The sequence below is a fragment of the Rhinopithecus roxellana genome, chromosome 14, assembly GCF_007565055.1.
Source record: "Rhinopithecus roxellana isolate Shanxi Qingling chromosome 14, ASM756505v1, whole genome shotgun sequence".
Classification (NCBI taxonomy): domain Eukaryota; kingdom Metazoa; phylum Chordata; class Mammalia; order Primates; family Cercopithecidae; genus Rhinopithecus; species Rhinopithecus roxellana.
Window position 1 is genome coordinate 37,874,516 of NC_044562.1, and position 22,593 is coordinate 37,897,108.

At 36.2% G+C, this 22,593-nt stretch overlaps 1 protein-coding gene across 3 annotated transcripts in view; it reads left to right on the forward strand.

Moving 5' to 3' along the window:
- The window catches only part of STK17B (serine/threonine kinase 17b), a 42,586-nt gene extending 20,404 nt beyond the window's left edge, over window positions 1–22,182 (forward strand). For 2 of the 3 annotated variants that reach the window (XM_010381606.2, XM_010381607.2), the window contains 5 exons: window positions 10,242–10,386; window positions 12,388–12,514; window positions 14,764–14,812; window positions 16,251–16,430; window positions 18,025–22,176. In XM_010381606.2, coding sequence (XP_010379908.1) covers window positions 10,242–10,386; window positions 12,388–12,514; window positions 14,764–14,812; window positions 16,251–16,430; window positions 18,025–18,307 — 784 coding nt within the window. In that variant the 3' untranslated portion in view covers window positions 18,308–22,176. Of the gene's footprint in view, window positions 1–10,241; window positions 10,387–12,387; window positions 12,515–14,763; window positions 14,813–16,250; window positions 16,431–18,024 lie in introns of all 3 variants that reach the window. The other variant, XM_030915954.1, reaches the window with a different exon arrangement.
- The last annotated feature ends 411 nt before the right edge of the window (window positions 22,183–22,593 follow it).

Here is a 22,593-nt window from a genome sequence, read left to right on the forward strand (position 1 = left end):
TGTTAATGGCTGATTGATTGAATTTTTCTGAACACAATCTGATGGGCAGATAGAATTGAAGTAATTTGTATATTTTCTTCATCTATTTGAAAAATAGCTTCAAGAAAATAAGGAGAATGGAAAGTTAAACGGCATAAAACTATGCTTAGTACATTGTTTGTTAAAGAAATACATTTAGTATGTGTAATGTGTAAAGTACTATGTTAGTTGTAGCAATAAGAAATAAATGTATCTCTTGCCACAAGTCTGTGAAAAAGTGAGAACACCCCAGTATTCTACAGTTCACCAGGTGATAGGGGTAGAGGATTGTTAAGGTAACTGGTTTGTTACCGAGTATATTGACACGTGACTCTTACAGAGTGCCTTTGCTGCATGGTTGTCTGACACGTTTATTCTGAGTATGTAAAATGTGTTTGAACATCTGCGACAACTGGAAGAGATCAGCTAGATTTATGTTTAGTATGCCTTAGGTGCCAATAGTTTTTAATAAGGTAAATACATTTTATGGTAAACTACGAAGAGGTAAGTGTTTATTTTAGTAAAAAAACGTATTGCTAACTATAGTAATTCTTTTTAGTAACTAACTTGCATCATTGCCTTTTTAAATTTAAAGGTAGATTAACCTTATTTTTGTATTTAGTTATTTTAAAATTAATGTTTTTGTTCCACAAAATAGATTGGCTGGAATCAACTTGTGAATGCAAATGAAGATTTTGCAAAATGTTCAACTGACAAGTAGTTCATTTAAGAATGAATACTGTGTACATTTCCCAGAACCATATTAAGGCGTGTTATATAGCACTTTCAAAATAAATTAGAATTGCAGAAAAGACCAAGATACTAGCAATATGATTTCATTTTTCATACATTTTATAATTATTTTTGTCAAAGATTCTTCAGCTGACCTTTGAAAAGTTACCTACTTGCATAATATCTGCATGTTTGAAGTGTGTCAAAAGTAGCTAACATTTGTCAAAAACAGTAGTAGAATACTAGGTTTAGAGGATGAATATACATAAGAACATTGATTACTTTCATAAAATCCTCTTTTGGGGGTTCATCCAAACAGCAGCGACAAAATACATCGGAAAGATTTGAGACATTTTATGGATGGACCTTGTTCATACTCCGGAAAATTGACTCAGGTACCTTACTCAGTAAACTGGCAGAACTTACTGATCTCTATACTTCTAGTTGAAATGTAGCAAGCACTCAGAAAATGTTTAAGTAGATTAATATATTAAATTTCTTACCAGAGTGACTAAGACCCACTAAAATTTATTGCTAGGACTTCGGCTTAATTACTATGCCTTCTGCTTTTGGGGTGGCATTGTCACATTTAGTAGTCTCAGTTGAAGGTAAACATTTAATCAGCTTTCGTTGTTTTAGTAGTGTGGAGTAATTTTTATATGGTGAAAATAAAATGGTGGAATCTTTTTTTTGTTTTGTTTTGTTTTTTTTGAGACAGAGTCTTGCTCTGTCACCCAGGCTGGAGTGCAGTGGCGCGATCTCGGCTCACTACAAGCTCTGCCTCCAGGGTTCACGCCATTCTCCTGCCTCAGCCTCCCGAGTAGCTGAGACTACAGGCACCCGCCACCAAGCCCAGCTAATTTTTTTTGTATTTTTAGTAGAGACAGAGTTTCATCCATGGTCTCAATCTCCTGACCTAGTGATCTGCCCACCTCGGCCTCCCAAAGTCCTGGGATTACAGGCATGAGCCACTGTGCCTGGCCTGAATCTTTAATAACTATCACCCAGTCAATTCTGTCCTCAAATCATCCTACACACTTTTTCTTCCCCGACTCTTATTTTACAAAATTTCAAATATATAGAAAAGTTGAAAAAATAGTACAATTAACAATTATCCTTATAATCTTCACTTTTATTCACCAGTTGTTGGCATTTTGTCACATTTACTGAACCATTTGAAAGTTGTAGGTATTATGATATTCCTTTTTATGCTGAAGTATTTGGTGTGGGTGATGATGTGTATTGTATCACATTAGGTGGCAATAAAGTCAGGTTGTTTTATTACTTACTGATTTTCCTAATTTTGAACATGCTTAAGATGTCTTGTAGCTCTCCTTATTGTAAAGGAACATTTTCCCCTTTTAATTAATCTGTGTTGTGATATTTACAGACCATGTGAATATTATCTTTTTTTTTTCTTTTTTTTCTGATGGAGTCTTGCTCTGTCGCCAGGGTGGAGTGCAGTGGCACAATCTCAGCTCACTGCAACCTTCGCCTCCCGAATTCAAGCAATTTCCCTGCCTCAGCCTCCCAAGTAGCTGGGATTAAAGGCATGCGCCACCACGCCCAGCTAATTTTTTGTATGTTAGTAGAGACAGGGTTTCACCATGTTGACCAGTATGGTCCCCATCTCCTGACCTCGTGATCTGCCCACCTTGGCCTCCCAAAGTGCTGGGATTACAGGCATGAGCCACCACACCTGGCCAATATTATCTTCTTTAACATCTAGTGATTTCCCTTTCCCACTTTTTAATATTTCAATGGATTTCATGTTTTTTAAAAATTAACACATGACGTTAATGGAAAATAACCCATTATGTTTTAATTAATGAGTTCTAATCAGTTTCTGCCACTGTCTTTTTTTCATGCTCAAATTGTCCCAAGCTTATCAGTGGTTCCCTTTCAAGCTACTTCCTATGTCCTTTTGATATAATCTCATTAGTGTTTGAGGACTCCCTTGCTTTATGCACACCAAGATTTCCAGGGTCATCTTGTTATCTTCCCTGCTCCAGACCTGTAATCAGCCATCTCTCTGAGAGAAGTTCTGGTTATTTTAAGCGGAGAATAGCATTTAGAAACCAAATATGGGTGTTGGACATGCTCACTTTTAACGGAGTATCATAATTTTTAGGCCTTTTCTAAGGATAGTGTTAGGAAGTCATATTTTTTCAAAATCGTGAATTTTGTCTCATAGCTCCAATTCAAGTCCACCAGTTGTACTAAGTAGTTTGCTGTTGGTAGTAGTATAAGTATTGTTATGCTGAAACTATTTTGTACGTATTGTTGGGTAAAGTGAATGAGCAAGTATTGCTGAGGACCTGGATTTTCACTGTGAGAGCGGGGAGATGCAATATAGAATGTGAGAAGTGATGAAGAACCTTCTGCTCTCTTCCAGCTGAACCTTTATAGGTAACCTTTATAGGTAACCACATTTATTCATTCTGGCTCATTCTTTATGTGTTTCTTCTTGCAAATATAAGCAAACTTGTATATATTTACTATTCTTACAGAAAAGGTAGTATATTAAATATACTCCTTTGCACCTTGTATTTTTGTTTACTTAAGAATATATTCCAGAAATCATTCTACATTAGTTCATAGGCATCTTTTTAACTATTATTATGGCTGATTTCTTTTTTTTTTTTTTTTTTTTTTGAGATGGAGTCTCGCTCTGTCGCCCAGGCTGGAGTGCAGTGGCCGGATCTCAGCTCACTGCAAGCTCCGCCTCCCGGGTTCATGCCATTCTCCTGCCTCAGCCTCCCGAGTAGCTGGGACTACAGGCGCCCGCCACCTAGCCTCGCCCGGCTAGTTTTTTGTATTTTTTAGTAGAGACGGGGTTTCACCGTGTTAGCCAGGATGGTCTCGATCTCCTGACCTCGTGATCCGCCCGTCTCGGCCTCCCAAAGTGCTGGGATTACAGGCTTGAGCCACCGCGCCCGGCCGGCTGATTTCTTAAATGGCTGCATAGTACTCTGTTGTATGGTTGGATCTTGCTTTAGTCAGTTGACCTTCTGTGAATGGGAATTATTATGGAGATGTAGCTTTAGAGTAAATTCCTAGAAGAATGATTGCTGGTCAAAGAGTAAATGCATATGTAGTTGTATTAGATGTTGTCAAATTTCCTTCCATATGAGCAGCACAGAGTCACTTTTAAAAGGCACATTTTTGGCCGGGCGCGGTGGCTCACGCCTTTAATCCCAGCACTTTGGGAGGCCGAGGCAGGGGGATCACAAGGTCAGCAGATCCAGACCATTCTGGCTAACATGGTGAAACCCCATCTCTACTAAAAACTACAAAAAGTTAGCCGGGCATGTTGGCGCACGCCTGTAGTCCCAACTACTTGGGAAGCTGAGGCAGGAGAATTGCTTGAACCTGGGAGGCAGAGGTTGCAGTGAGCCGAGATTGCACCACTGCACTCCAGCCTGGGCAACAGAGCGAGACTTTGCTCAAAAAAAAAAAAAAAACGCTTTTTTGATTTGTTACATTTGCTAATTATATGAATCAATCTAGAACTTTCTTTTGGAACAACTGTAGCCTCTTTTTGCTTTTGTGTTTTGTTTTGCCTCTGCCTAACCTATTTTTTAAATCAGTTTACTTTTGTGAATTAATCTCAGATTCTTGCAACCTGCTTGTCAATTTTAATGATTATTAAAATCTTTCATTTTTTATTTTAATACATAGTTCATAGGAAAGTATTTCATTGCCAGTTATGAAGTCTACATGATTGTTTTAGCCTTTCATTTTTTCAGAAAGTAATATAAATCTTACTTTTCTGGAAGGTAGTATTAGATTTATTTATACATATGGAGAAAAATCTGAGGATAATTGAGTCATTCTATCACCACCATCCATGAGACAAAGACTTTACCATACCAAGTGTCTTTAAAGCATATTTGTAGAATAAATAAAATATAGCTATACATTTTAAAAAGCTTTTTAAAAAACTTCTGGAAGGAACGTATTATCTAATTGGACATATTACGTTTTTAATGCTGCATTTTGAGCAAATTAAAGTTGGTCATAAAAATACTTAACTTTAGTTGGGCACAGTGGTTCACACCTGTAATTCCAGCACTTTGGGAGGCCGAGGTGCACGGATCTCGAGGTCAGGAGATCGAGTCCATCCTGGTTATAACACGGTGAAACCCCATCTCTACTAAAAATACAAAAAATTAGCCAGGCATGGTGGTGGGTGCCTGTAGTCCCAGCTACTCTGGAGGCTGAGGCAGGAGAATGGTGTGAACCTGGGAGGCGGAGACTGCAGTGAGCTGAGATCGCACCATTGCACCCCAGCCTGGGCAACAGAGCAAGACACGTCTCAAAAAAAAAAACAAAAAGTACTTACCTTTTGGAGAGCACAGAACAAAAACTTTGTCCTAGAAATAGGGAAGATCAAAAGGGGAACTTACAGTTATCAGAGACAACTCTGAGATTATGTGAGAATGCTATTTTCTTTTTGTCAAGAAAGTTTGTCTACTAAACATCTCTAAGTAAATACTAAATACCCAACAGAAAAGGATGGAGACTATAACAAAACATGCAAAACAGAAAGCCTTACCTTCTGGAATGATCTCAATCACCAGAGAAATAACATTTTAATATGATCTTAACAATTTTACCCATAACGTATGTTGAACATTTACACTCTGGCAGGCACTGTGATAGGCACATTATCTGTATTCCCATTTGATTTTTAAAACAATCCTCCCAAAAGGGAGATTGATATTCACATCATATGTCTAGTTAATACTCTAATGTCTTTTCACTCTAAAATCCCGTGGACTGTATTTCTTCCATTAGCATAGGAATAGAATTTTAAAGAGACTCTTAATATTCAAATTTTAAAACAAGTTTTTTTGATCACTAGAAATAAATGCTTATTTTAAAAATCTTTACCATGGTTTTTCAAAGCTATATGACTCGATTTGCATTTTATGGATAATTGAGATATTACTTTGTTTTACTGAAATTCTTGGCTCTCTGTAACTCACAGAAATCTATCATTTTTGATAGGAAAATATTCTGATTTTAATCTTTCATATATTAACTTTATGTTATAGGAATATTTCTAAAAGATTTTCTCTACTTGCTGTTCCCTATAAAAAACAGATGTAGATCTAGATAATATATAGCACATAGGTTCTCCTGACTGTGTAATCTGTGCTAGAGTACTGTTGTCACATATTCTTACACATAACACATGTATACATGCACTAGCAAGTGAACACAGATGCTGAATTTCTAAATTTTTTTGTTGATATCCCTGCAAGGGGCAAACTCTTGTTAGAGAGAAAGAGTAGAAGTCACCTGATTGTAGCTCCCAGGTCAATGATAATGATATAGGTAGCTTTTCTGACTGTAGATATTTTTTCTTTTTCTTTTTTTTTTCTTAACAAAAGTCTTGTTTGCTACTCACTGCTTCTGTTTCTTTTTCCAATTTCTGCTAACTTCTGCAATTTGCTTCTTGTGTTATCTGTTCTTTCCCTCCTCTTAACTCTTTCTAATTTTCCTATTTTCTGTAGCTCCACCTATGTTCCTCTGTTGTGTGAGAAATGGCAGTCCTACGAAAGACATTGGTCAGCTTATCAAACTAAAAGGAACAGTGTGATTGGCTGACGATCATAGTATTTTATTTGATCTTATTATTGAAACAAACAAACAAAAAACTCTGAGGATACTTTCCCTGATTATAAAAGTAATACCTATTCATTGTGTTAAATTTAGGAGATACAGAAAAGAGAAATCACATGTAAATGATCGTTACTTTATGGTATGTTCCTGTATTTAAAACTTATTCTCATTTTTTGGTCTGTGCATATGTACTTTTAGAGACAAAAGTTTGATCTACTGGACATATTCTATTGTAACCCTCTTTTTTCACTTAAGAGTATATAGTGTGTGCATCTTTATATGTACCGTATAGTGTTTCTAAAAATAGATTTTCATTTAGCAAAGACTTTAAAAATTTCCTTCAAAATCAGGAGTTCAACAAAAAGCCCCAAATTTTGGAAAGGCGAGACACTGGCTAGATTTGCAATTAGTGTTTGTTGGTTCATTGTAATAATAGCTGTTATTGGCCGGGCGCGGTGGCTCACACCTGTAATCCCAGCACTTTGGGAGGCCGAGGCAGGCGGATCATGAGGTCAGTAGATCGAGACCATCCTGGCTAACAACGGTGAAACCCCGTCTCTACTAAAAATACAAAAAATTAGCTGGGTGTGGTGCCACACACCTGGAGTCCTAGCCACTTGGGAGGCTGAGGCAGGAGAATCTCTTTAACCCAGGAGGCGGAGGTTGTGGTGAGTCAAGATTGTGCTAATGCACTCAGCCTGGGCAACAGAGCGAGACTCAGTCTAAAAAAAAAAAAGAAAAGAAAAAAAACTGCTGTCTATTGAATATTTACCATGTGTCAGACACTGTGATAAGTATTTATTGAAATGATCTGCTTTGATTCTTCTAGGATCTTTTGTGCTCGATACTTTATGTGGATTATCCAATTTAATTCTTAGACCATGAAGTAGGAGCTATTATATTATTCACATTACAGTAGAAGAAACAGAGGCACATTTTGTCCCAGTTCACCTAGCCTGGTTAGTGACAGAGCCAGAATGAAACCCGGGCAGTCTTGATTTCAGTAGGCACTCCTGTATGCTCCGTACTATCCTGTCTATTCCTAGGCACTGGGAATCGCTTTCCTTACTTTCACTTTACTTTCTTGTATTTTGTTTTTAAGTTTAGAATTGGAGGAATGTTCTGGTTATTGAAGTAACTTTAGTGAATTTGTAATATACAAGGTTGGTAAATAATCATAAAGTATTCAAGATTAAATTTCTTACCTAAACAATTTATGTTGCTGTACATATGAAGAATACACATCTGTTTTTTATATATTTAGGGGGTGTAGATATGTAAATTCGTATTTTATACTGTTTCCTAATCATTTCAAGTTATTTGGTCTGATTTTTATAAGATAGGACTAGATTATTAGTATTTATATCTTATAAAGTACATAACAAAAATATATTCTAAGAGAATCTAAAGGGTTCTTTCTTCATTTTCTTATTTGCTTATGATTGCATTAATACTATTACCTAATATAATATTATTTGTAATATTATTTTGAGTGTCCTTGCAGGAATGTATTTAGACCACTTTCTATTTTGAGAGGATTTGTATCATTGAAACTAAACAATATAACTGGAAAGGGAAGGAGTGATGATGTCACTGCCAGTCTGTGCCTGGGTTCCCACTCTGACATGCAGACCAAGGGCCTCTAGGCAGTCTGTATATTAATTATTCTCGAAGATTATTTCTTTTTTTAGATTAAAAAATGTAAATTCCCAAAATTGTCTTTCTATACCTTATTTTAGAGTTCACTACTATAAATTTAACAGCAAACTACACTTTTCATTACTCAGATTATCTTTATCATGTTATGTTGAGGCAGATATTAAAATTAATGTCTTGGCCAGGCACGATGGCTCACTCCTGTAATCCCAACACTTTGGGAGGCCAAGATGGGCAGATCATGAGGTCAAGAGATCGAGACCATCCTGGCCAACATGGTGAAACCCCCCTCTACTAAAAATACAAAAATTAGCTGGGCATGGTGGCATGTGCCTGTAGTCCCAGCTACTCGGGAGGCTGAGGCAGGAGAATCTCCTGAACCCAGGAGGCGGAGGTTGCAGTGAGCCGAGATGGCGCCACTGCACTCCAGCCTGGCAACAGAGTGAGACTGTGTCTCAAAAAAAAAAAAAAAAAAAATCTATCTATCTATCTATCTATCTATCTATCTATCTATCTATCTATCTCATGAATTTACAGCGAGTTTCAGTGGGTGTAATGGGGTTAAAGTGACATATATGTGATTGGAGCTTTCATGTGTATTCCCTATAAGCTGTCCTATAGTTTTTTTTCTGCAAAGTCAGAAAGTGTAAAGCAGCAAATCTTTGTGGCTTCTAACTGGCTTACTGTGTTTAGGTTGCTCAATTGCAAATTATATCTGCAGTGTGAATGTCAGTCCTTGTGACTTTCAACTTGGAACTCAAATTTGAGCCCACCATTATTTTTTCTTCTTATGGTTCCCAACACTTATGACATATTTCTTCCTCTTGGCAGTCACTGAGACTTCTGAATCCCCAGTTTCAACCCCTCTAAAGAATCACCACCCATTCCATCATTCATTCATTCAACAAACATTACTGACCACCTACTGCAGTGCATGCTAGATACCGTTCTTGATGTGGTTGTAGCAGTGAGGCAAAGAAATAAAGATATAGTAATAGTATTTTCTAGAGTGAGTTCCTATTTTTCAAATAGAATATACTTGTGTATTCCCAAATATACCTTACAAATTTGATGAATAACTGTATAAATGTTTTTGCATGATCTGACTGACCAATTTTATCTTATTTAGATTTAATCCCCCCCCCCCCAAAAAAATCTGTTGATTTTATTGATATTTCTGCTGTATGGATGACCATAAGTAACTGACCCTAAGTTATATTGCAGGTAAATAGAAGAGTTAGGATTTATGTTTCGATAATTCATTCCAAACCTAGGAATTTTTTACTGTGCCTTTTTCAGTATTCTTTAAATTGCGATTCTTTAGAATTTATTTATTTATTTATTTGCGTTCTGGCCCCAAGTATTCTGCATGAAGCTGCAGTACAGGATGGTATTGGCTAAGAATGAAGATTCTTACTCATATTCAAGTTTGTTAACTTAATTGTACTTGTTTCTAATGTAAAATGGGTGTAATAACCATGTACCTCACATGTTTGTCATGAGGCTCAAAATAGATGATATGTATCTAAGAATTCATGTATATGAAAACATATATATGTATGAATACATATAGATGTATATATATGAGAAGAGCACAAAGAGCTACTTTTTTTTTTTATCTTTATTGCGGTGAAGGCAGGCTGCAACATTATTGGATCATAAAGCAATTCAGTTTTATTTATTAATATTCAAGTATTAGTACCCAGAATTTGAAGAAGTCTCATCACTTCTTTTCCTTTCTTTTCTTTTCTATTTTGAGACAGAGTATTGCTCTGTAGCTCAAGCTGGAGTGCAGTGGTGCCAACTCGGCTCACTGCAACCTTTGCCTCCCAGGTTCAAGTGATTCTCCTGCCTCAGCTTCCCAAGTAGCTAAGATTACAGGCACCTGCCACCACGCCCGCCTAATTTTTGTGTTTTTAGTAGAGATATTTCACCATGTTGGCCATGCTGGTCTCGAACTTCCAATCTTCAGTGATCCGCCTGTCTCAGTCTCCCAAAGTGCTACAATTACAGGCATGAGCCACTGCGCCCAGCCATCATCACTTATTTTTTTCCTTAAAGATCTCTCACGTCTCTGCCCTGTCTTTAAGTGTAGTGTATTAACATTTATATAGTTGTATGTCTTTTACTTAACAGGTACACAATATTTAAAAGTGTTTAGGTGAATGGATTTTCAAGTCTCTGTTCTTTGAATTTTATTTCAGTGCTGCAGGTGGAGAAATTTTCAACCTATGTTTACCTGAGTTGGCTGAAATGGTTTCTGAAAATGATGTTATCAGACTCATTAAACAAATACTTGAAGGAGTTTATTATCTACATCAGAATAACATTGTACACCTCGATTTAAAGGTAATGTAACATGTGATTTAAAGTAATGCAACATCTGTGTTGTTCTTCTGCTCTTAGTACGCAGAATTGCAAACTGGTATTAACAGGAAACAATGGTTGGTTCCTGGTTGTCTAGACTGCACTGGTGTGCTCTTTGCTTACCTGTGTGCTACATGGCCTTAATTTTATATTGGCAGAAAGGAGAAGACGGCATGTGTGAGCAGCTCAATTTACTGGGCTCTTAAAATGCATCATTCCTGTGTTCTAATCCTACATTAGATGGAATTATTCCATTCCATCCCACTCTTGCAACCACATCCTGGACCTTCTTATTTTAAAATGCCGTCTATCTCTGAAATGCTCAATTATGTAATCTCCATCTCTGAAAATAAATCCTGCTAATCCTTATTCATTTGCTGCTATTACTTTAATTCATTTTTGTCTTGAGATTTTCAGTCTTTTGGCTCCTTCCAGATCATTCAGACTGTTTACCCAAGCCCCGAACCTCTAGTCTCTGATCTCCATCTCTCGTGTTCTCCTTTTCTCCTTCTCTGTCTCTCATGTTGTTATCCTTTCTCCTTATCCTTCCTTCATAGCCACACAAGGACCTTAAGATCTGAATCAGTCTGTCTCTCATTTCTTAAGCATTAGATTCTTCTATTTTTATGTGGTCTCCTTGCATGATCCTTTGGCTTCTACCACCACTTTAATAATAATTCAAAAATCTCCACCTACCGCACAGGCCTCTCTCTTAATTTCCAAACCCTCTTACTGCTTTTTCAAAAGATAAAACCCTGTAGTTCTGTTTTGGACCCCACTATGGAGCCAGGGGGACAGTATTTACCATCTAGTGTCCCTGCTATTTCCCCAACTGATAAAATATTGGAAAAGAAGCAACATAGTAAATGCCAAGATAATCATGCTCCCACTAGCTTCCTGTTGGGTCATTTTCCTGCTAACATCAACCCAAGTACATTACATAGCATCGCATAGCACTTGAAGTCCGGGATGGCATATAAACCTGTGATTGACAACAACAGAGCTAATTACCTTTACCTTTTCTCCTGTAATAGGCTCTGTGCTTTAATAATAAACAAGCATGAGATTGTCCCAAAGTTAAGCGACTGTTATAATTCTTTGCACAGATTTTGGGAGCAGCACCTTGGCAAAGGTACGGGTTATGACAGCAGCAGGGAACTTTGTAATAGGCTGTGGGCCTGCGATAGTAGTAAAGCAAAGTCACGTGGTTCTAGGAGGCAATGGATGAGGTGTACTATGCCTCTTACTGTCTAAGCTAAAGCCAGGGAACAGTCAGACCCGGCTCATCCAGAATCATCACATTGTACTGAACCATTTTTCGTTTCTGGAAATGTTTACATGCTCATTCCTTCATGCCTTCTTTAGTGCTGCTCCCTAGAGCACCTTTTTGTTCTTTTTTTTTTTTTTTTTCCAATTCTTTAGAATTTATTTATTTATTTATTTGCGTTCTGGCCCCAAGTATTCTGCATGAAGCTACAATACAGGATGGTATTGGCTAAGAATGAAGATTTTTACTCATATTCAAGTTTGTTAACCTAATTGTACTTGTTTCTACTGTAAAATGGGTGTAATAACCATGCACCTCACATGTTTAACTGCACCCAGCTACCCAGAGCACCTTTCTAACCAGCATACTCTTTCTCAGATTAAGCACCATCTGTACTGCAAAGCCTTCTTGGAATTTCTTATTGACAGAATGAGGTAGTCTTTTTATTACTGAGTATTCTATATCTTAATCTTTCCATTTAACTTCTTTTTTCTTCAAACCTAGAATCCTTTCTGGGTGTGTTTTTGGCTTTATGCATCATTGACTAATAGCTCCTCCTAAGTAGTAAGTCAGTAAATGTTTGATGCATGACTCAATATACTCAAATTATATTGACTCATGACTCAAGTGATGATTCCACTTAATATACCTCCCATCTGAGACTAGTATGCTTTTATTGTATATTACTTACCATGTTTTTGTTGTACTTTATTTAGCCACAGAATATATTACTGAGCAGCATATACCCTCTCGGCGACATTAAAATAGTAGATTTTGGAATGTCTCGAAAAATAGGGAATGCGTGTGAACTTCGGGAAATCATGGGAACACCAGAATATTTAGGTAAGAATTTCCTTTTATTTTCTATGCCATTTTGAAATTTATTAAGTAAATGATACCTCTGTAGAACTATATTTTAGAGCATGTAATTCAATTCAGTTAATAGGATTTAATTGGTTCAAGTATTTTGATACATTAAAACTTGGTTACGACACATTTAAATGAAATGTATTGAATAAAAGTATGAAACATTTACAGCAATTCAGGGGACACTGAATATGTAAGTGTACAAGTTGAACGTTTGTGTATAAAGGCTTTGTACATAAGGAAAAAAGAAATGAGTAAGAGGGAAGTTAGGGAAAAAGAGAAAAATGGAAAAAGAAAAAATGCGACAGTCAGGTGGCCCATGATTGTCTTTGAAGCCTGGCTAGCTCTCACTTCTCTTTCTCTCTGGTCCTAATTCCAGAGCTGTTCGCAATACAGATATCTTCAGTTTAAACTTACAGGAATTGTTAGCTGGCCGCCCCATTTTTGTTTATTGCTTCTGCTTTAAAATATAAGGTTTTGCATAGGGTTGTGAAAGTAGGGTTTTGAAGAAGAGTGCCAAAAAGAACCTTTGATTAGGTAATCTGAGTATATTGTATGAAATCAACAAATTAGATTATGCATATGAAAGGTTTTAAGTTGTATGAAGCAGCATATAAATTTGAAGTATTTTAACTTACAATCTTTTTACCTTTTTTTGTTTGTTGTTCATACTGACATCCCCATGTGGACATTGAAAAGATACAGTTAAACAGAACAGATGTGACTCAGCTAGGCAGCTGTCTTTTCCAAAAATAAAAAACAGAGAAAATTACTAACTTTTGAATGCTAACTGGAGTCCTAGATAAATGAATGTAATTATTGGTAACACAGCTCACAGACGTATGTGAAAATGTTGTAGGTGGTTTAACAGAAGCTGACTGTATATGATTTAAAGGCTTTATTAATAAAAATGTTAGGCTTTAGGAAACAGTTTCTCTTTGGAGAAATTATGAAACCGTATTATGAAACAAACTAATTTTTCACTCATAAATCCTAGTTTGAACTCTACTAATTTGAAATAAAATGGTAATGTTTAGAAAGCATAGAGAATTTATTTTGCACTTTTTTTGGCAAGTGAAGACAGCAGAAAATTAATCACTTTGGAAATTAGGTCCTTGATAATTTAAGAGGAATGTTTAATCCACTTGAAAATTTAGCATTTCTGGCCAGGTACGGTGGCTCACACCTGTAATCCTAGCACTTTGGGAGGACAAGGCGAGTGGATCACTTGAAGTCAGGAGTTCGAGACCAGCCTGACCAACATGGTGAAACCCTGTCTCTACTAAAAATACAAAATTAGCCAGGCGTGGTGGTGCATGTCTGTAATCCCACCTACTTGGGGGAGCTGAGGTAGGAGAATTGCTTGAATCCAAGAGGCGGAGGTTGCAGTGAGGTCAGATCATGCCATTTGTACTCTAGCCTGGGCAATAAGAGTGAAACTCCGTCTCAAAAAAGAAAAAAGAAAATCTAGCATTTCCGAGCAGCAAAATTTGCTCATAATGTCATTGCAGATGCACATGATCCTATTACCCCAAAAGAAAAACCTAAATTAGTCTAATAAAATAATGCAAATTAATTCCAAAGTAATAAAACTAAATTTTTTTTTTTAATTCTAGCTTCCGACATTTTACTTTTTTATAATTGTTTTCTCTGAGATTAAACTTAATGAGTTTAACTACCTAGCCACTAGTTACTCCAAGAATATTATCCGTGTTTTTGAACCATCTGATCATATAATTTACTCAATATTAGGGATATTTAAATGTCCAATCACAAGATAATTAATACTGTGCTAAATTTCTATCATCTTGTATCACTAGACTTTCCAAAATTAAATCCAGTTATAATTTTTTTTTTTTTTCCCCGAGATGGAGTCTCACTCTGTTGCCCAGGCTCGAGTACAGTGGTGGGATCTCAGCTTACTGCAACCTGTGCCTTCTGGGTTCAAGGGATTTTCCTGCCTGAGCCTCCTGAATAGCTAGGATTTCAGGCATGTGCCATCACACCTGGTTAATTTTTGTATTTTGACTAGAAGCAAGGTTTCACCATGTTAGCCAGGCTGATCTTGACTGTGACCTCAGGTGATCCACCTGCCTTGGCCTCCCAAAGTGCTGAGATTACAGGCGTGAGCCATCATGCCTGGTCCCAGTTATAATGTAATATAAAGTGATTTTCTTGTTTTAAAATTTGTCAGTATTGAATTTAAATTTTATCTTCTCTTTCAGCTCCAGAAATCCTGAACTATGATCCCATTACCACAGCAACAGATATGTGGTAAGATTTTGTTAGTTACCTAAATACTTCTTTATGGAAAGTTGGGAAATGTATATTCTGAGGTTCTTTGACTCCAAGAGTAAATAATAAGACTTTCTTCAAAAGATTTTATTTGAATATCATTATTATGCCACAGGAAAATATTTACGTATCCATTCTTTTTAAATAATACTTAAGTTCTGAGCCAAAAGTATGGAAATAAATAGGAAAATCTCTCTCTGTGATGAAAAGTCAGTTGAGTAAAGGAACAAAATAACTGCAGTACAGTGATACATGTTTTAGGATAAAGGTGAAATGCTTAATAAGCATAGAAGCAGCAGCAGACAGACCATTGCTGGGCTCCACCTCATGAAGGGAGACATGTGATTTAGGTCTAAAAGAGTTGGCCAGGAGTGGTGGTTTAACACCTGTAATCCCAGCACTTTGGGAGGCCAAGGCAGGCAGATCATCAGGTCAGGAGTTCGAGACCAGTCTGGCCAACATAGCAAAGCCCCATCTCTACTAAAAATATGAAAATTAGCCAGATGTGGTGGCACATACCTGTAATCCCAGCTACTCAGGAGGCTGAGGCAGGAGAATCACTTGAACTGGGGAGGCAGAGGTTGCAGTGAGCCGAGATCATGCTATTGCACTCCAGCCTGGGTGACCAAAAAAAAAAAGCTTGAAGAACATATTTGTTAAGCAGAATATTGAGGTGAGGTCCACCGAAAAATGTACTTTTATGAGAGTACATCTCTGGGAAATTGAGTTTTTGTAGCTAGCAAAGAGAGAATATGATAGGGAATAGAACCAGAACTGATACTGGAGCTTCAGTTGAGACCACAAAGGGGACTGACTCTACAAACCAGGTGGAAAGTTTAGACTTTTTCTGTGTTCTGTGGAACTGCTCATGTGTTTGCCCAGGAAAAAAGATGATATGGCTAAATAAGTTGGTGAAACATGTACTGTATTGTCTTTTTCTGGCTCCTGGGCACCAGACTTGCCATTAACATATTTACAGATTTTAAAATGTTTACAGTGAAAAAATTTGCCTGCCCAGCTTTGTGCTTCGCCAAACTTGCAGCCTCTATTTGCGCAGAACCTCTCTTTATATCTCACAAGTCATTACTTTGCCATTGGAAACCATTTAGGAAATGCTGCAGCAGCTTTGTGTACTCCACAGCAGGTATCTGTGTGAAGGATAGATGGTAGCAATAATAATATTTATTGAATACATTGTATTTATATAACACGTGCATTCCCTTATATTCTCTTTCTGTGGGGCACACTTTGAGATCATTATTTTAGTTTTAATAATATAGGAACTTTGAAAAGCAATGTAAGTCTGTGGTTTAACCGTACCAGTTTTGAGGAGAGGAGTATGTTGAATGTCGATTATACTTTATATAAATGTTTAAAAATTAATATACTTTTTAAGTTCCCCTCCCTTTTTTTTCAGGAATATTGGTATAATAGCATATATGTTGTTAACTCACACATCACCATTTGTGGGAGAAGATAATCAAGAAACATACCTCAATATTTCTCAAGTTAATGTTGATTATTCAGAAGAAACTTTTTCATCAGTTTCACAGCTGGCCACAGATTTTATTCAGAGCCTTTTAGTAAAAAATCCAGAGTAAGTAATAATTTGTTTAAATATGATTACAGATTTAATTTGTTTAAATACTATTACAAAATAAATAATATATGCCTATCAAGAAAAGTATATTCTAAAATAGTATAAAATTATTAGAAGTATGCTCAAGTTCTAGGTAAAATGAAGAGAGAGGTGGTATGAGCAATCATTAACAAATACATAACTTCAGATACAAAATATACGACAGGGGATTTTGAAATGAAGAAAAGATTTGAGTTATTTCTCTCACAACCCACTACTAATCCCTGAAATTACCTAAAATAATCAGACATAGAAATTTACAGTACACATGGCTGGTTATAAGACTTTATTGTAAATGTTTTATAGTTAAATAATTTTACTTACATAACAAGTATCATTTACTGATTGGGAAATCTTGAAGGATTGGATGCCCTTTGACAGCCTTACAAAAGAAGCGAGTCAGCTGGGCATGGTGGCTCATGCCTCTATTCCCAGCACTTTGGGAGGCCAAGGTGGTCAGATTATGAGGTCAGGAGTTCGAGACCAGCCTGGCCAATATGGTGAAACCGCATCTCTACTAAAAATACAAAATGTTACCTGGGCATGGTGGCGTGCACCTATAGTTTCAGCTACTCAGGAGGCTGAGGCAGGAGAATTGCTTGAATCTGGAAGGCAGATGTTGCAGTGAGCTGAGATCACGCAACTGCACTCCAGCCTGGGTGACAGAGCGAGACTCCATTGCAAAAAAAAAAAAAAAAAAAAAAAGTGATTTGGAGGGCAGTTAAGCACCATCTTTCAAAATATAAAGACCCAGTAACTTTACTAGTAACTCATCCTATGAAAATAGAGAAGCTCCCAAAAAACATTTTCTCAATATTCATTGCAGCATATTTATGATAGCAAAATGCTGGAAGCTTCAATAGGCATCTGGTTAAATTATGGTGTATCCATATGGAAGAGTACTAAATAATACAGCTGTTAATAAATATGTTAACTCTGTACTGATGTGAAAAAATGCTTGAAATGCATTATTGAGTGAGTGAAGAAAGCCAATTGCAGAAACGGAGTATGTGAAGCCATCTCTGTGTGTGTGTATGTATGTGTGTGTGTATATGTTTGTGTGTATGTATATGCACATATATGTAGAAAAAATATCTAGAGGTGGGATGGGGGAATGAAAAAACAAAATAATTTTACTTTTTACCTTCATGAGAGATAATATGGTGTAATGCTTAAAAGCAGAGACGCTAGAGTCAAAGTTCCACTTAACCATTTACAAGTTAGGAGATTTGGGGTAAATTTCAAGCCTCCTGGTACCCTACTTTGCATATTTGTTAAATGAGGGGAATAATAGTACCCATTTCGTTAGTTTCTTGTGATTGTTGAATAACGTATTTGAAGCATATAGAATAGTCCCTGGCATATAACTAAGCATTCAGTAAAAGTTAGCTGCTATTATCATTATTATTCTCTTCTGTACTGTTTGGATTTTATATTATGAGTATGTTTTATTTTCACAATAAGTAAAAAATACGTCTATAATCTATCAAACTGAAGACATTTTCAACTTCATTTTTTATTCCCAATTTTCCCTTTCTGCTTTCTTTCAAAGGAAAAGACCAACAGCAGAGATATGCCTTTCTCATTCTTGGCTACAGCAGTGGGACTTTGAAAACTTGTTTCACCCTGAAGAAACTTCCAGTTCCTCTCAAATTCAGGATCATTCTATAAGGTCCTCTGAAGACAAGACTTCTAAATCCTCCTGTAATGGAACCTGTGGTGATAGAGAAGACAAAGAGAATATCCCAGACGATAGCAGCATGGTTTCCAAAAGATTTCGTTTCGATGACTCATTACCCAATCCCCATGAACTTGTTTCAGATTTGCTGTGTTAGCACTTTTTTCTTTGACTCATTTGGACTGAATTTGAAATTTTATATCCACTCCAGTGAGATTATGGTTTGTAGCTTCATATATGACATGTTTATATTGTAAATGCACTTTGGCATAGAATAATTTAGGGAGTGTTTTAATGTTAAATTACTAGTTGCTAGCATGTTATGATTTCATATCCTGAGATAGCTCTGCAGATAAGAAAATATTTAAATATATGACAAAAAGTAAAATTGTACATGTATGTGAGTTTACATGTTAATGAAATAAGTTCAAATGAACTTATCAAAATGTTTTGCATATCAACAAAAAAAGTGGCTTGAGTTTTATTATGGTTGGTGTAAACTGAACGCAAGACATTGGACTTTAAGGGGTTCTCTCTCTAAGGTGACTCTTATACCATGCCTCTATTAACATAATTTGTTTAGGAAAGCAGTATGAAGTTTAAGCCAAAGTAATTTCTACCTTATAGATGCTCAAGAGACATTTTACAATTGAAAATGTTTTCAATTACAAATATTTTGAAACTGCATAAGATTTTCATTCTCTATGGTCTGTTATATGAGAGAGATCCTTTAACCAGAGCAAAGAGGGAGTTAGAAACCTGATCAGGGATATTTACAAGTTGGAGCAGAGAAAAGAGTAGCATGGCTTCATTTTAACGCAAATGTCTTTTTCCTCCTCCCAACCTACTTGAGATCTGATAAGGTCTGGATGGAGATATTTGGTATGCAAGTGTAGAGTTTTTTAATCCTCCAGAATTTCTAGGTAGAAGATACTTAGGTAAAGTTAAATATTCTCTATTTTTAGGCAAACATATTTATTAATTGAATATAGAAGAAAATGTTGACACACTCAGACAGCTTACTGAATTTTAGATGTCTTCTGTATCTTAGAATACAAGTCAGTCATTCAGAGTTCTAAAAGTATGCATAAAAAATTACAGCACCGGTAGGTCTATTAACACAGGCCCGAGTCAGCAATAGCAAGACTGATGTGATCATAAAACATGACATCAGGCTCGTCTGAAGTTCTTGTGTGAAATTCCTAGTGAGTGAGGAGACTCAGCTTAAAGCCATCTGCAGAGTGGCCCCTCATTGTGGTCTTTTGCTGGGACAAATGCAAGAAAGAGACTAGGGAGAACAAAATGTTTGCTTATGGCTAGAGACTATATCCAGCCCTAATGATGGGGAAAGTTAGTCCTTTTTGGGTAATCTTTTATGAATTTTCACCTGATGACTGTTATATTGGATCTGTTATCATGTTAAGATAACTGATCTCATGACCGTGTTGCTGTATCAAAAGAAATATTTTGACAAACAGTAACAACAACCTGGTGTTCCCCCTTTAGACCTTTAACTTCTCAAAATTTTGATAAGTTTCCAAATTCTTTAATAATAACTTAAAACTGTTTTGAATAACTGTCAGGTCACTTTATTTGACCACATGGTGATTTTCTTTAACATCTTTAGCATTTGTTAAGGAAAAGTTGTTTCTACTTGTGTGTGTATGTGTGCACATGTGTGTATGTATAGGTGTATGTATGTATCTATAGATAGATACAATACATTCTTTAGACAGTTTTCAAGATTCTTTGCTGTGGTATATTGTGCTCAACTCAGGTGCCAAAGGAGTTTTGTTTGTTGTTGTTTTTGAGACGGAGTTTCGCTCTGTCGCTAGGCTGGAGTGCAGTGGCATGATCTCAGCTCACGGCAACCTCCGCCTCCCAGGTTCGAGCAATTCTCCTGTCTCAGCCTCCTGAGTAGCTGGGATTACAGGCACATGCTACTGTGCCCAGCTAATTTTTGTATTTTTAGTAGAGATGGGCTTTCACCATGTTGTCCAGGCTAGTCACAAACTCCTGACTTCAAGTGATCCACCCGTCTTGGCCTCCTAATGTGCTGGGATTACAGGCGAGAGCCAGCGTGCCCCCTCCCAGGAGCTCTCTTCTTATGACATATAAATTATGACATTTATATTCTTTATATGACTTTATATTCTCTTCTTATGACATTTAAATTCTTTAAGTAGTTTGTTGGTCCAACAAACCAGACATTGTATAATCTAAATTGAGCCCTTGTATATCTAAAATTGATGAGTTGTTTATAAATTGTTGATTGTCCATTTACTTGCCTTTGGTATTAAGATAATGCAAGTAAAGCTTAGTAAGTCATTGGATAATGAGGAAATGATTATGTTTCTGAAGACCATATTGTATTTTTAATTTTTAGAGGAATTATGCCATCCCCCCAAAAATCAAGAAATATTTGAATTTTAAATTATAAACTCATTTGTAAAAAGACACTTTATACCAACTTTCTCTTTCTCTGAAAATCTTAAAATAGTTTACATCTACCTTTAATTAGTAGAATACAGAGTTGTAAATTTCCATGCCTTTTTTCCTAATACTAAGTTTTATAGTAGAAAAGCAACTAGTGGTGGCACAAAGAATATAAAAATGCAGTCTTTTTACAAAGGTGTGAATTTAAATAATTTTATTGATTGAAATATGAAAATAAACCAATCATTTAAGAGCTTTTCAGCAAATGATTCAGTTCTTACTCTTTTTCTCCCGAAATTGAAAAGCATAATGTATTTCTCTAAAGTAGGAATCTAGAGAGCCCCTATGAGTGGACAAATGTCAGTAACACTTGAACACATGCAAAGATAAGTGTTATATTGTGATATTTTAAAGTTTAATTTGCTTTTTGGGTAGAATCCCTAAATAGATACGATTTTTAAATAGATGATATATAGATGGCAATTACAATTGCAATTTAATTATTTTCCCTACAGTAAAAAACCTAGCTCTGAGTAGTGAAATTGTAATGGCACTTTAAAGGAAGTAAGCCGTTAACTGTTCTCTAGTCCAGCGATCCCCAACCTTTTTGGCACTAGGGACAGGTTTTGTGGAAGAAAATTTTTCCACAGGACTGGGGGGATAGGGGGATGGTTTCAGGATGATTAAAGTGCATTACATTTATCATTAGATTCTTGTAAGGAGCATGCAACCTAGATCCCTTGCATGTGCGGTTCACAATATGATTCGAGCTCCTTTGAGAATCTAATGCCATGGCTAATCTAACAGGAAGCTGAGCTCAGGCGGTAATGCTTGGCACCGTCCCCCCTGCCCCCCACTTTCTGTGCAGGCCAATCATGGCCTGGGGGTTGGGGACCCCTGCTCTAGTCAGTACTGAGATAAGGTACTTGTGCCAGAATATAAATCAACACATTGCTTCCTTTATCAAAGACGTCTTATTATTTTTAAAAAGTCAACTGAGCCAGTATGATTAGTGATGTAATTGATTTTCATTCTGGTACAAGCCTCTTTCATTCTGGACAGCTCACGAATAGTTAATGGGCCATGCTTTGAATAGCCTTCCTCTAAGCAACATTTATAAATATTGATATTTTATAACTGTTTACATTTCTTCTGTTTATTTTTGAATTTTCGGTTTGATATCTTGTCCTTATTCATTGTTATATAAACAACTGTACTTTAATTTCAAGTAGTATTAAAATTATTTGACTTCAGTTTGCGGGGATTATCATCGATTTATAATTTTATAAAAGTAGTTTAAAGAATAATTGTAAATTTTACATAAATTACAACTTCCCTGCCATGGTTTATTAAATAATAATATTGCTTGAGGCATATAGACAGACATTATTATGAGTATTCCAGTAAGAAAACTACATCAACTTGATCATTCTGGCTAAAAATTAAAAAGCACTTTTTTATATCTGTGGTTGTCATTTGTTTCAAAGCATTTCTAAATCTATTGTTCTTGAAAGTATGTCTGGATGTTCTATCCTTTGACATAGGTCATCTATGAACCCTCTGTGTCTAATAAACATATCTGTAAAGGCATATAAATCTGAAAACAATTATTTGCTGGTATCAAGGAATAATTTTTAGAAAATGTCAATGAATGAATTTAACTGTACTACATGTTGCACTACAGTGCACTACATGTTACACAAAACATGAATGAGGGATTCTTCAAGATAGTTATAATCTGGTTGTAGACTAAGGAACAGTCAGTTCTCATTATTCATGGTAGTTATGTTCTATAAAGTTCCCACACTTTAGTTACTAATCATTGCTCCTTGGGGAAATACAGAGTTAGGTTCCTGCAAGGCTCTGTTCATAGCATTTTAAACAATTGATCAATACATAATTTTGTGTATTTCTATTTAATCGTACTTCATTTAATATATATTGTTGGTTCATTAACGTTGAACTAACAGGCAATAGCACTGTAATTCATGCCTGAATGAAGCTTAC